The sequence below is a fragment of the Glycine soja genome, chromosome 15, assembly GCF_004193775.1.
Source record: "Glycine soja cultivar W05 chromosome 15, ASM419377v2, whole genome shotgun sequence".
In the NCBI taxonomy this organism is placed as follows: domain Eukaryota; kingdom Viridiplantae; phylum Streptophyta; class Magnoliopsida; order Fabales; family Fabaceae; genus Glycine; species Glycine soja.
Genome location: NC_041016.1, coordinates 12,054,563 through 12,068,995, shown reverse-complemented (window position 1 = coordinate 12,068,995; position 14,433 = coordinate 12,054,563). Strand labels below are relative to the sequence as shown.

Below are 14,433 nucleotides of genomic sequence, written 5' to 3'. Positions count from 1 at the left end.
CTTTCTGGCCAGGAAGGGACCTCATTTCACGTTAGTGGGTATTAAGCCCCTTTTATAACCACTACTCCCATCAAGTAACGGTTAGCTCTAGAAATTTCTCCTATTAAGCCCAATTACAATTTAACTTTTAATCGTTAATTATTTACTTATTAGTCCCTACATAAGTCACATGCCTTTCACATGAGACATTAATTCTTACATTTTTTGGTAAATAAAAATGAAGAAAGATTCTGAAAGCATTTTTAATTTATGATGGGTTAATCACCCAAGTCTCAACAAAGAAAAATTTAGAAAATATCATAGTCAAGAAGAAAGCGTTTGTGCTGAGCCTGCAGATTCATTTGGGCTTATTAATTTGCACCATAGCCAAGCTCTTAACCATTATTAACTACAATGACTTTCAATAATCAGGATTTGCCAAAAGGTACCCTTCAACAAGTTTTACAAGCCCTTGGATCTTGGCTTGGTTGGCATTGAGCTCCTCCTCACTAAGCGTAGCATCCCCTTTGGTGAAAAATTGAACACGTACCTTCCTAATGGATCCTCCATTTGGGCCTTCCACCAATTGGCTCTCGAATGAGACCTTCTCCAACGTGTCAACCAAGGCAGTGCCCTCAATTATGCTGAAGTTATATACAAAGTTAGCCTCATCAATTGCATCAACTCTGTGCAGCACATACTTGGTTTTGCCACCTGCATGCACCCCCATTAATTAAATTCCTTCATTTCACATTCCTCCAATAAAACCATATATGATTAATTTGTACTAATTATAATTATTATAATGTATACTTTCATGTATTGAATTAATTAAAGTTAACATTAACGGTAATGAAGTGATTGAGCATAAGTGATTAATATAATGAAATTAGATTGAATGCTTTTAGTAATCTAAATTCGATTCTTAGTAAAAATAATTCTTGATCAGATTTTCCTTATTTCTTAGTCGAACTCTAAATTAATCAAGTTTTTTTTTTTTTTGATAAACTAGAGACAAAAAACAAAACATTAAATAAAGGTATCAACCAAGTCTAGTTCACTTGATGGATCATGATACATGAATTTCGCAAACCTCATGTAGTATTAAGTAACTGACCTTCAATGGTGCTGATTTTCTTGATGGTGCCCGGACCACCATTTCCTTGTGTGAAAACAATGCTGTGGATGCTATCCACAAGCTTTGGGAAGAGGTTATGGAAATCTAACGTCATGGCTTTGAAAAGCCTAGTAGGAGGCACAGCAGCAGGGGTATCATAAATCTGAGTAACAACACCCATGTTGAAGATGGAAAATTAACACAAAGGATTAGTGATGGTGTTGTGAGAAGATGTTAGTGTTGGCTTGTTGCTGGTGTGTCTCTAAGATGTGGAAAGAGTAGGCTTTATAAAGTACTTGGCCTGCACTAGTCAAGTCTACTCTGCTGTGGTTAGGTAAAGAAGTACTTCTGTGAGGTTGCTCGGGTCTTTCCTCAATAGACTATTATTTGGTGGGGTCAAAAATGTTTTTGAAGGTGGAAATTGAAGAATAAAAAGTGTTTGTAAAATACTCTTCGATATAAAATAGGTATGCATTAAAAAAAGAAAAAAATGGTGGCATTCACGATTGTTTTCGTGTGATTGTCTACAAGTAATTGGACAAGACTCATTCAAACATTTTTTTTAATTCAGATTGTATGAAATGCCGGTTACTTATAGCTACAGTTTTTTGACAGAGTACATTTTTTTTTTGTTACATCTTTCATCATTTTTTCTGTTTATACATTGACAGAGTATGATTAACTAGAATTTTTTTCATTGAATGTTTAGATAAAGGTGTTTAAGTAGTTAGATTATCTTCACAACAACAAAAAAAAAATAATTAGATTATCTTTTTTTCTTTTTTACAGTAAGAAATTTTTAGGTCAATTTTTTTTTACAGAAACAAACTCAAGCCATATCATTCATATTTAATTGATAATTAAATGGAATGAGGAATTAGATTATAAAATTTGGGACTAGCATAAGTATTATTAATCATCCATGCAAGGGAGTAAGCAATTACGTTTGTTTGTCTCTTCAAACTCTCCTTGAAAGTTTGGGAAAAGAAAAAGTATATTTCTACACTTAGAAATAATAAATTCTAGTTCGATCAAACACATCAATGTTAAAATTTTTGATCATGTCTACAAGACTACAACTATTTGAGCATGTGTTGTTTTTAAGTTGACACTCACTATAAGTGGAAAAGTTAAACATCATATAAGTGAGAAGAAAATCTATAAATTCGAGTCTTAAGGTTTTGGAATTAATATATAATATCAAATTTTCTTATGTGGTTGTCAGTGACTCATTGGTGTAAATCTCTCTAATGTTTACTTCCCCGAAAATAAAAACAAATCCCCCAATTAATGCTGTTTTGGGAATGCAAAAAAAAAAAACATGAATACTGCACTTAGACATAACCATTATGGCCTATGGGGTTTTTTCCACTCCGTATAACTAGTATGAACAGGAGAAGGGATAATGTTGTTGTCCAAAATTCTTGACCTTGAGCAATTCATTTAGAAAACTTTCTGCCATGAAACTCGTTTGTTTGACAATGAAAGGTTTGTTTTCCCAAAATGTTTCGCTTATGCTTCCCCAGATGCTCCAAGTTATCATCCCATTATGCAACTTCCTAAAAACAAACTTTCTTAACCCTATGTTTGTATAGGGAATTTTGACATAAAAATCGTTTGTTTGGCATGAAAGGATTGGCACAGAGCCTACATATTAACATCCTGCCAGCAAGCCCTGCTCTTCATACCCTCATTATAGTGCACACATGTTGATGGGCAATGGCAATCCAACCCTTTTGATCTCATCCCCACTTGCATAACAGAGTCATTATTCAGTTGTGTAATTTTTTCACATACCTAGCTATACAACGAAAACACACTTTTGTTGAACTAATAGTTGTGTGAAAAGAAGAACAATGAAATCACGATTTTATTGTACATTATAAAATGAAATCGCGATTCTATTATACAATATTTTTTGCACATTCATTAATACAGCGGAAGTGTGTTCTTGTTGTGCATTGTGTGAAAAGGTATCTTTAAAATTTAAGAATATTGATATTGGCCAAAAGCAATGTGGTTGGGACTAATAGCAACCCCTATGATTTTTTAGGCCTAAATTTATATAAATTTTACAAGTTATTTTTGGGCCAATATATTATGGATTCAGTTTGAGTAATGGGGTCAGGCCGAACTGAATTGCTTTTGTTCAAACCTAAAATTCAAGAGTCTAGTTTGTCCTTTTTTATCAACGGTTCAAACCGGCTTATTGAGCCAAACGCAATTTGCCACTTCTATCTACGATAAATATGAATTTTTCTTTTATTTTTTTCATATATGCTACAATATTATGGTAGGCCAAATTATATGTCATTTCAAGTGATAGGGAAAATGGATAGTCTAGTTCTCAGACTTCAGCATCTTGCTGTGACCCTTTCTCAGCATGTAACTGTATTTTATTTGAGAAACATGAAATTTATTGGGGGATCCACATAGTTTTCATGAAATTTATTTGAGAAACATGAAATTTGTTTTAGATGGTACTGATAATATGTTTCATTATAATTTATTGATGAAGTGAGATACACATGTAATGGAGTCTCACAATTCCTCTGCAAAAGGAAAGAAAAAAAGGAAAAGGAGAATTACATTGGCAACCAAATTAAGCACACTGTAGGCTATAGTCTTTTATTTAGTTGTAATCAGGATTGGCCAGAACATAGCCCTCAAGTGCCTTGAAAAGAGCATCGCCCTTGGCTTTTCCACTCTTGAGTTCCTCTTCACTAGGATTAACATCACCTTTGGTCTGGTATTTGACAGTGATTTTTGCAATGGACCCTCCACTGGCGCCTTCAACCAATTTGGCCTCAAATGAGATCTTCTCCACTGTGTCTGGCAACCCCACACCCCCAACAACGCTGTAGTTGTATCCCCAATTAGCCTCATCAATTGCTTCAACTTTGTGCAACACGTACTTGGTTTGCCCATCTACACATAATTGAAAGGCTTCTCACTCACAAATATCATCACCATTAATATTTTTGCTTGTTGATCAATTATTTCGTCAAACTGATCTATGGCTATATTATAGACTATGTATATCTAAAAAAATGTTGAACTCTTAATATACATATTGTAGTAATAGCATAATGTATCATACTAAGAGTACAATGTACCAATGATATATATCATTTTACTATGCCAACAAAATTGTCTATTAGTACTTTTTGTAATTTATAAAAGGGATAGAACAAGCAGACACCCCTAATACTGTCCGGCAGTTAATAAAATGTTGGAGCAGTCCATCCAGATAATTACGATATAAAGTCAAAATCGGGATCTGACTTCACTGTTGTTCTTTTCCCAGTTATCCATGTATTGTCCATTCAAAACAACATTACATAACAGTTGTATAAATATTTAATTGTGGACCCACTCCATGAAAATCATAAAAATTATGTGGTTTTGAAGGAGTAGGCACAACAAAGAAGTCAAATGGATCAAAATCGCAAACAGTTTTACTTGGTCGTAGTTATAACTCAACAAGCTTCTCGACATCATTAGATTTCTTTGAGAAGGATTGCTCACCAAGTAGGCTTTTAGTGGCTCCAGCAAGAATCTATCTTATTATTAAAGTTTATATTAATGAAGGCCTAATAATTGATATTAGTATATGATAATATTTTTTGGGTGATCATATAAGAGAGCATGTTGAAGTAACATATGTACTAACCCTCAACAAAAGTGAGCTTCTTGATGGTTCCGGGGCCACCATTTCCTTCAACGATTTCAACACTCTTGATGGCCTCAACTGCCTTTGGGACGAGGTTATCAGCATCCTTAACCAAAGCTTTGTAAAGCCTAGCTGGGGCTACAGTAGAGGTGGTCTCATCCTCAAAAGTAAAAACACCCATGATGATGATGATGAGGGGAAATTAACACAAGGATAATGAAATTGCTAGTGTGAAAATAAGAGGATTTTTGCCTTGTGTGGTTTAGGAGCAGAGTTGAGCCTAGTATTTATAGGAGTTGGGAGATGGTACCCCCTTTGCTTATACCATTTAGGTGTGAAGGTGCTGACTAGTGACTGATACGAGGTTGGTTGTTGGACCCTTTTGATTATTGCCAAATTTAAGATAAATTTAGATAATACGAAAGAGATGATTTTCAGTGGATATATAGATAATTATTTCATGTTTTCTTATATCAGTAATATGATTTTTAAAAGAAAAAAATTCTTCAAACTCGTAGAACTCTCTACTCTACTTTTTTATTTTTCTCTCCCCCAACAAATCTCCATGCAAGTATAATTTCGGTTTTTGTTTTATAAATTTTTACATTAGTCTTTCACATATGGTTTTGCACAAGACTCCAGACGCACCTTGATTATGTAGCTAGTTAGTTAGTTTAGTGCCCAGGAATTGGATAAATTATTATTTGCAAGAATTAGTTAAGTAGCTAGTAGTCATTTGCTTAGAACTGATCAATGGATTTGTGGTGTAATGTTACTTAAGTAAATAAGTGGCTAATAATAAATTATCTGTTAAATATGTTTGATATTTGATTATATAAAAGTAATGTGAGTTTGTGCCCGGAAGAGTACTGTTTTGTATCCAATGAAATTAACAAGCATAATAGATTTTAAGGTGAATCCTGGGAAAAATTTGTGCACTAGTCAAAGATTGTGAACTGGAAGCATTCAAAGAACACGAACACGAACACCTATTCAAAAACTGTGTACTCTTTCTATTGAATGTTGTAGCTTAATTTCCGCTACACATTACACCTCACGTTGTAAGAGTAAAGTGAAAACTTAAATAAGAATAGGAAATTCGGGATTACTGCAACCAACCTTCAGACTGGACAAAATATTGTGGACGCCCTTCTAGAGAACTGGGGACCAAATACAATTTGCAATTAAAAACAAAAATAAACGAATTTGTTTTTTATAATGCTACACATTTTACTTTTCATTCTCTATACTTAAAATTTATTCATTTCATTCTTCATATAAATAATGTGACACTAAAAATGTGACACTAAATGAATAAATTTAGCATATAGCTAACAGTAAATAATGTGTAGCATTATAAAAAACTTAGCATATAGCTAACAGTAAATAATGTGACACTAAAAATGTGAGGTTGATGTGTATTGTGTTTTACGTTTTAATCCATATACTTGTATTATTTTTATAATTTAGTTCTTATAACTGCACACATTATCACATATTTGATCTTTAGCAATATGTTTGGTTTTAACACTTAATAAAATTATTGTTAAAAGTTTTTATAATATTTTAAAAATATCATCAAATATAAATATAAATAAATATTAGTAACATGTTTTCGTGATATTTTATCAAATGTTGTATATAGTACATGTCGTAACATTAGATCCCGAAGACATATTAAAAACATTTGTTTATATTTGGTAATATTTTTTAAATATTGTCAAAATCTTTTAACAATATTTTTACTAAATTTTATGTAAAAGAAAACATTGTTAAATGTCACATGTACATATTAGAATAATTATTTTGATTTATACTTTTAGTTTCTATACAAATAATTTTTAATGTTTTAGTTCCTATCAATATATCTTTCTCATTATTAGAAAATAGACTTTTAACATCAGTTTTTTTTTTCTACTTATCGATTTTCATAAAATCGATGCTAACATAAACTACACAACATCGATTTTTAAGAAAATCAATGCATATAATAAGCAATCAACAAAAAAATGTAAAATATGCAACAAAAAAAATAACATCATTTTTCAAGAAAATCGATGTTGTCAGGTGTATGACAACATTAATTTTTCTAAAAATCGATGTTGATTTTTGTAATTTTTTTAATATCTTGTTTGTTTTCTTTAATATTACCCAAACCTCTAAATTTAAAAATCGACCAATCCAGAAAATTTCACGATACAAATTTTTATATTATTATTGAATAATTACTATCAAATATAAGAAATAGTTAAAGAAAACAATAATGTCAATACATAAAATCATCTACTATAACAGAACGTAATTAAACATAACTAAATACAATTGTAAAATTCCTTAACCATCTAGTGTTTCATTTTTAACTTTGAAATAAAATCTTACCCACTGAATGCGAATTGCCTTTAATCTCTTTGGTTTCAATGGTCTTGGATCAGTAAAATACTACATATAATAAAACATAACTTAATTAATATAAATAATAACAAGTATAACAAATGAAATCCAATGTATCATACATAGGGGCATGTGCTTACAAAAAAAGACTCGCCCAAGATCACGAATTGTATCCTCTAATCGATTTCTCATTTCTTCATCAATCGATTCAGTTTGAGACCCCCCTCTGCACGTTTATCAATTCACCGTCATATCCATGGCGTATAATTCTTCTTAATCCCATCACATAAAAGATGTTCTCGTATGTCGTCTACTATTCAAGCAGTTTATACAACGAAAAAAATATTTTTCATCCTCATCTGGTCGACTTCTTTCGGAAGAAAATTACAAGAACTGTTCAACGTTTTCCTCATACGCAAGGCTCATGCGACTTGTATTTATCCAACTTCGATCCATCTAATTAATAACTTTTTGATACTCACAAAGTTATTCCATGCATGAAAACCTCACTTTTTTCATTGAAGTTGTGACACTATCCCATTTAGAAAGACATCTTTTATAGTAGATTCATACGTAAAGGTTAAGTCTCTTTCTTTAAATTTCATGAAATTTCGGTAGCATTTCACATTGATCTCCAAGTACACGACATGAAAGCAATGACATGAATTCCACTACAATCAAGTATGTAGTCAGATAACAAAGTGAAATGCATTGTGTCAAAATTTCATCAAATTTAAGAAAAGAAAGTTATACTATATGTATGAATCTATTATAAAAAAATTATTCTTTCTAAACTGTCCAAACGGACAATTCAATATTCAATACAACGATTAATCCAAACTATCTGGAAGAATCATTGTATTGAATCTCAAAAGAGAAATTAAGGTTCACTTATAATGAATATAACTTATATATAAAACAATAATCATTAATCACATTTTGCAAGTTATAAAAGCATTCATAACAAAAAAGATCATGAAAGATATTCGTACATATGAAGATGATCACTAATAATAACAATCAATGTTGTGATGCGGTGCAAACAGCAAAAGGAAAAGTGCCTACAAATTACAATTACAACTACAAAATGTTATTTAAAGAGACTAAAATAAAAACAAAAAATATTTAATGAAATAAAATAAAAAAAATTCATATTTTGTAGGGAACAAAATGTTATTTAAGCCTAAAATAAATTACAAATTTATAAAATATTTTAATAAGATCAAGTGAATTTTATATAATTATTTTGGTAATGATAAAGAATTCAAATAATTTGTATGAATTTTTAAATTTAAATTAATTATTGTTTAATACACTAAAAAATGTATTTGAAGGAAAATGTATATTGATAGTATTCTAGACTTGGTGTGGTTTGAGTCACACATAAATATTGCATGAAGTGACTTGTCACTAGGCAAATCACTAAGCAAAGTCATCATTAGGTGCACGCCATCAATGATAATTCATTACTTTCTTTCTTTCACATATTAATTAATTATCAAATTCTCTACAGGTAATCACCATTGGAATGTCGATTCAGTGTATATATGTATATATCATTGTTAAAGTCCATATCTCTATTATCAAATCATATGTTTAAACCAACACTATTTGTATATCATTATTTAAACCAACATTGTTTTATTTGTTCATATGTTTCAACCACAATCTTTTTTTATTCAGTGTGAAGGATCAAATGTAATCTTGTATATTTTTTTCCATAGCTAGCTACAACAACATGACAAAGATTACTATTATTTCTCACTAAATAACGAGAAGTACCAAAATTCATAATGAAAAAAAAAGGTAAGAGAAAGCGAGTGTTGCCAAAATCCAATATAGCTAACCAAAATCCAATAAATAAAACTTAATTACAAGTTACTGAACATAGAAGAAGGGGAACCCTAACATAGCATTGAAATTGAAGTTGTCAAAGGTAAGAAAAAGACATACCTCATCGTGAAGACTAACACTAAGACCGACAGTTCTCTTGTCGTACACTCATTGCTGCTGTGGAGAGTGGCCACTGAGAGCGAGAGCACGGTTGACACCAAGAGTGACCGCAAATGGGAGTGAGAGTGGTCGCAAGCTTCAAACCGAAAAAGAGTACCAGTGGTGAGACAGAGGAGACTGAGAGTACGAGTGTGAGTGCGAGTTGCAGTGTCGCGAAAGTGACAAGGTCAAGGTGAGAGTGAGGAGACTGAGAGTGGGCACAAGAAGAGGACCAAATTCAATTATATATATACGAAAAATAACATTGATTTTTATGAAAATTGACGTTAACATCAAAATGTTAACGTTGGTTTTTCTAAAAACTGATGTTAATGAAATTATATTATTTACAATTATGTCACTGTTCTTTTTTAATATCAATTTTATTCAAAATCGATGTTAAAGACCTTTTTTCTATTAGTGTCCTTTCCTTCTTCATCTTCCTTCTTTCTCTTCTCTCCTACACGTCTCTTTTTTTTTTCTTCTTATCAAACCTTCTTTCTCTTTTTATTTTGCAGGTTCTATTTCTTTTAAATAATCTCACATGAACTATGCCATTGACCCTACTCAATGGAAAAGTCTTGGGATTGCTAGCTGCAGAGTTCATACATGCTTTATTTCGTACAAGAGACAAGGTAGCCTACGAGTAGCGATTTCTTGACACTTCTTATAGTGGTGGGGACTTGTTGCAATTTGATATTGCTACATAAAATGCTTCGAAACATGGGAGTTTTCATTTTCTAGATCACACAATGCTTTTGTGCCACCAAAAACGTCTCTAACAATGATGCATAGTGAAAGCATTTTTATTTTCCAATTTCTAGAAGTATAAAAATTGTCAAAAATATTTGGTTGTATTACACCACCAATTTTTATTTTTGTGGTTGTGTTAGAGAATCTAGAATTAACAAAATTACATGACACAAATACCCAATATTTGATGCAATAAGACTAAAATATTAAAATGATACAACAAGAGATTGACACATTATATATCTCCAAGTAGTTGGTCCTTCAACATCATATATCTTTAGGCATTTTATCGATCAAGATTAAAATGATGCAATAAGTCCCCACCACTATATATAAGGAGTGCAATGCAAATCTCATCTTGTCCAAGAAATGTGTTTGAACTCTACAACCTCAAGACTCTCTAATTTAGGATCAAAGAGAATTAGTTGATGTAAGAGAACTTAAAAGAACCCTACAAATAGAAGGAGGGATCGAGGTGTTGATGAAAAAAGAAAAGAAGGAAAAGAATATGGGAGTGGAGAAGAAAAACGGAGAGGTGTTGGTAAGGAATAAAATATAAAAAAAAAAAAGTCTAGATTAAAATGAGTAGTTTCTAATTAAGTGTAAAGACTAAAACGTAAATATTATATAAGTATATGGACCAAAACATATAAATACTATGAGTATATGACCTAAAATGTATAATACAACACACAATAACACCATGTCATTTACTGTTAATTGTGTTAAGGTTTTTTAGCTACAATGACCTAAACTGAGCAAAAAAGTGTTTGTGTATGAACTAAAATAAACGGTTTAAGTATAAGAGTAAAATATAAAGATTGTGTAAATATAAAATAAAATGAGTAATTTAAACTTAACCAAATTATAATGTGTAGGATAAATATTTGATAATATATTTATAATAAATAAATATTTTGAATATATAAACTATATTATAATTGTAAATTACAATAGTGAATTACTTTTTAATGTATAAAACTTATTATGATTCAAATTTAAAATAAATAAATAAATAAGTATCTTTAAAAATATAATTAAATTATATTAATAAAATTTAATTTAGAGATGAAAAATACAAGAAGGTAAACTGAAAGAGACAATTTGAGAAGGTTGAGAAAGAAACACTAGAATAAGGATTAAATCATGTATTTTAAACACACAAAAAAGATTGCAAATCTTTTTGAAAACACAACATGGACAGACAAATGGATCGACATATGGTGGAAAACAATATTTTTGAAAAACTTAGTTAATGAAGCAAACATTTAGGGCAAAAGTTAAAGTCTTTAGCATTAGCAAATATAAAAAGTAAGGAAAGAAAGAGAACTAAACACTGCTGTCAAAAAAGAAAAATAAACACAAAAAAATTATATTGATTAGTCTCACAATTCAAAATTACATCTCGAGTCCAGACTATTACAAAATATTCTTGCTCCAAGCATATTCAGACTTCAAATAGGTATTCTTTCACATGGTCTCTATACGCACTCAACACAGGTATTTCTTTTCTTAACAAGCCTCTCAAGGCTCAACCCAAAAATTATTGTATAGAATGATTTTATTTAAATGATAGAATAAAATCAATTTTGTTCACCAGAAAAATTAGCAATTTTTGCTATATTTGAAATTAATATTATTCACATCAAAATTCGTTCTAGGAATTGAACTAGTCCGAAAAAATTGACCTACAATTGAATTCAATTAATTTGGCAGGAAACTTGATTTTAGAGCTAACCAAACTGGCTTGAAAATCCATATTAGGGTTAGCAAGCTAGTTTGATCTGCATAACTATAGTGATATAGAGTGGTATCAGAGGCTTTCCCTTGATCATTGGCAACACACAAAACTAGCCTATATAAGTGTGCTAGTGGTATATGAAATTAGATGTCCAAAATATTGTTCTACATCTACATTCCCCATACTATACACTACGCAGGAGGCATCGTCTCTATGTGTTTAATAAACACTTCCATTCCTTGCCGGGTTACTTGTCTACGATTACGAACTCGTACTAATTTTCTTACTCAATTTCATAGAGTGAAAATTCATAAGCAACTTTATATTATAGTATTAATAAATTATTACAACTATAATATTAATCCTAGCTAGAAACATTAGAAAATTCATCATAGCCTATTTATTTATATATTTATTTCATCGCAACCGTGTCAGTAAGTAGTTAGTAATTTTTCTAGTTCAGTTATTGAATAACGTAGTGAGTTGTTAAAAACTCGTGACTGATACTGAATGAAAAAAATTAGTAATTTTTCTTTATTTTCTGGAAATTTGTAGACAAGTCCGTAAGATTTGTAAAGTGTTGTTCACTTTTTTGCGTGCCACTTGAAAACAAGCTCCATGAACGTGTACGTGTTACACTTTATAAGCTCTGTAATTTCTGTTTTCTTATAAACCCTTCTAGGACCTTGCCTTTTATTCGAGACGCACCGAAAATGAAAACGAAAAAAAAAAAAAGCCTTGTTCTTTTCATTCGCGGTTTCGTTAGTTGTAACCTGTTATCCCGACATCGTCGTTTCCTACTTCTAACTAACTTTCAACGCCGGAACTCGGTTGTCAATGTCGATCTCCGGTGGTGCTGTCGTCGCCGGCGGGAACATGGGGAGGAGCCACCTGTACCTCGGCGAGAACCGTGTCTACTACCCGCCACCGTTGCGGAAATACAGAGAAGAACAGGAACATGAGGAGGAGCAGAGGTCAACGTTGTCAGAGAACAGACCCGGTTCATCTTCAGATTGCTCTGTTTCTTCGAGTGGAACAACGTGTGATGTCTCCAACTTGTGTCGGTTTTTGGAGCACACCACGCCACATGTTCCCGCCCAATATTGTCGGGTAAAGTAATTCAGTGCCTTTCAATTTTCAAATGATGCGTTTTATTTTGCTTTCAATAGTTTAATTTTCTTGGAATTTGGAGTGAAAAATTAGTTTGTTAGTTTTTAATGAAAGACATATCTGCTTCATTGATCACTTTAAGATTGTCCCTTGGATTTTAGTAATTATAATGCTAATGGTAGTATGGTAGAGTTGAACCCATATGATTATGTGAAGGGGACAATGTATTTAATGGAAAACCATGTCTGATTTTGTTTGTGTGTAAAATTTTTTTGGCTAGCAGAAGTCACGCATCGCCAAGAGGGAATTAGTCTCCAATAAATTAAGGGACACTCATGATATCTGATTCATGACATGACAAAAAAAAAGGAAACCTAGTCAAGAGAGTGTGACTCTGAATCATCTAGAGAGACAAGCAGGGATAGCAGCAATGGCTGTTCTGATGAAAAAAGGACAAAGAGTGTTCATGGCACTTGGAACCAACCTAACTCGTCGGATGCAAGCAATCACAGTTCAAAAAGAGTTTCACTAAGAAGTAAACCTTCAACAAGTGATGAGACCGAGAGCAGCAACCCACCCGGTCAGCTTATATTTGAATACTTCGAGCACGAAATACCTTATAATCGTGAGCCATTAGCAGATAAGGCAAGATCATTATCCTTTGGTTCAATTCCACCTTGAAAGTTACCTTGCTTTTTCAATCCTAATATAGATTCATATTTCTTGCCCCCAGATTGCTGACCTTGCATGTCAGTTTCCCGAGTTGAAGACATACCGAAGCTGTGATCTTTCCCCAGCAAATTGGGTTTCTTTGGCTTGGTATATGTTCTATCTTATCCTTTTGGTTAATCAGATTGTTAGGGTTGTATAAAGCACATGATAATTAATCAATTAATAATTTAAAATGAGTTTTGCTACATATACTATGAAGGTATCCAATATACAGAATACCTACTGGTCCCACACTAGAGAGCATGAGTGCCTGCTTCCTGACTTTCCATTCCCTATCAACAGCTTTGCAAAATATGTATTGCTGTCTTTGTTTAGTTTCTGCATGTACTTATATTCTAGGGTTATCACTCAACTATAACATTGTTGTCTGAATCAGGTTTAAATAATGATGGATTCCATCTTTGTTCAAGAGGTAGGAACATGTCATCCAAGCTATCATTACCAATCTTTTAAACTTGCCTTTCACAAGTTGAAAGCTTCTGTCTGGGATCTTGATGAGGTTTCTGAAGGTCAAAAAGCCGATTCTCTGTTGCGAGCCGCTGATAACTTTCAATTTGCTTCAAGCCTTTAAGTAAAGAATAAAAATTTTACTTTTGTATTACAAACAAATAAATTAAAAAATCCTTTTGAAAGTGACTTGGATATATTCCAAGTAGTCATCAAACTATTTTACATTTAGGCATATCATAACAAATAATCTTGTCACCCGCACAAAAAAAAAGTTACATAGCAAGATACATGTATTTATTAATTAATTGCACATCCTCAAATCCTTAAAAAAAAAAACTCGTCTTTCCAACAAAACCTAAAATCCAACTGAGAGTACAACATGTCAAACACCTTTAATATATCAAACACATCTTAAGATTTCTATACCGCCCAATGAAATCATAAATAAAATTATTAATTAAAAAATTAAAATAAATTGGCAATGAGAAGCATTGG

The 14,433-nt window shown here is 31.8% G+C and overlaps 3 protein-coding genes across 3 annotated transcripts; 1 reads left to right on the top strand and 2 right to left on the bottom strand.

Moving 5' to 3' along the window:
• Positions 1–226: 226 nt before the first annotated feature.
• On the bottom strand, positions 227–1,353 carry LOC114387517 (pathogenesis-related protein 10-like). Its single transcript, XM_028347719.1, has 2 exons — positions 1,097–1,353; positions 227–693 (listed from the first exon to the last, which is right to left on the bottom strand). Exons 1-2 carry the CDS (start codon positions 1,275–1,277, stop codon positions 401–403), a joined length of 474 nt encoding a protein of 157 aa, XP_028203520.1. The 5' UTR covers positions 1,278–1,353; the 3' UTR covers positions 227–400.
• Positions 1,354–3,563: 2,210 nt separating this feature from the next.
• Positions 3,564–5,035, bottom strand: LOC114387620 (class 10 plant pathogenesis-related protein 2E-like). The gene is made up of 2 exons (XM_028347823.1): positions 4,770–5,035; positions 3,564–4,024 (listed from the first exon to the last, which is right to left on the bottom strand). Exons 1-2 carry the CDS (start codon positions 4,948–4,950, stop codon positions 3,729–3,731), a joined length of 477 nt encoding a protein of 158 aa, XP_028203624.1. The 5' UTR covers positions 4,951–5,035; the 3' UTR covers positions 3,564–3,728.
• A 7,448-nt stretch (positions 5,036–12,483) lies between these two features.
• LOC114385831 lies at positions 12,484–14,059 on the top strand. The gene is made up of 4 exons (XM_028345895.1): positions 12,484–12,756; positions 13,135–13,401; positions 13,490–13,561; positions 13,958–14,059. Exons 1-4 carry the CDS (start codon positions 12,484–12,486, stop codon positions 14,057–14,059), a joined length of 714 nt encoding a protein of 237 aa, XP_028201696.1.
• The last annotated feature ends 374 nt before the right edge of the window (positions 14,060–14,433 follow it).

Excerpts from the sequence above, each read along its gene's own strand:
- LOC114387517 (XM_028347719.1), bottom strand. The coding sequence starts at position 1,277 with ATGGGTGTTGTTACTCAGATTTATGATACCCCTGCTGCTGTGCCTCCT. Across the intron at positions 694-1,096 it reads GAAAATCAGCACCATTGAAG|GTGGCAAAACCAAGTATGTG; the intron begins GTCAGTTACTTA and ends GGGTGCATGCAG.
- LOC114387620 (XM_028347823.1), bottom strand. The coding sequence starts at position 4,950 with ATGGGTGTTTTTACTTTTGAGGATGAGACCACCTCTACTGTAGCCCCA. Across the intron at positions 4,025-4,769 it reads GAAGCTCACTTTTGTTGAGG|ATGGGCAAACCAAGTACGTG; the intron begins GTTAGTACATAT and ends AATTATGTGTAG.
- LOC114385831 (XM_028345895.1), top strand. The coding sequence starts at position 12,484 with ATGTCGATCTCCGGTGGTGCTGTCGTCGCCGGCGGGAACATGGGGAGG. Across the intron at positions 12,757-13,134 it reads TTCCCGCCCAATATTGTCGG|TCAAGAGAGTGTGACTCTGA; the intron begins GTAAAGTAATTC and ends AAGGAAACCTAG. Across the intron at positions 13,562-13,957 it reads ATCTTTCCCCAGCAAATTGG|TTGAAAGCTTCTGTCTGGGA; the intron begins GTTTCTTTGGCT and ends GCCTTTCACAAG.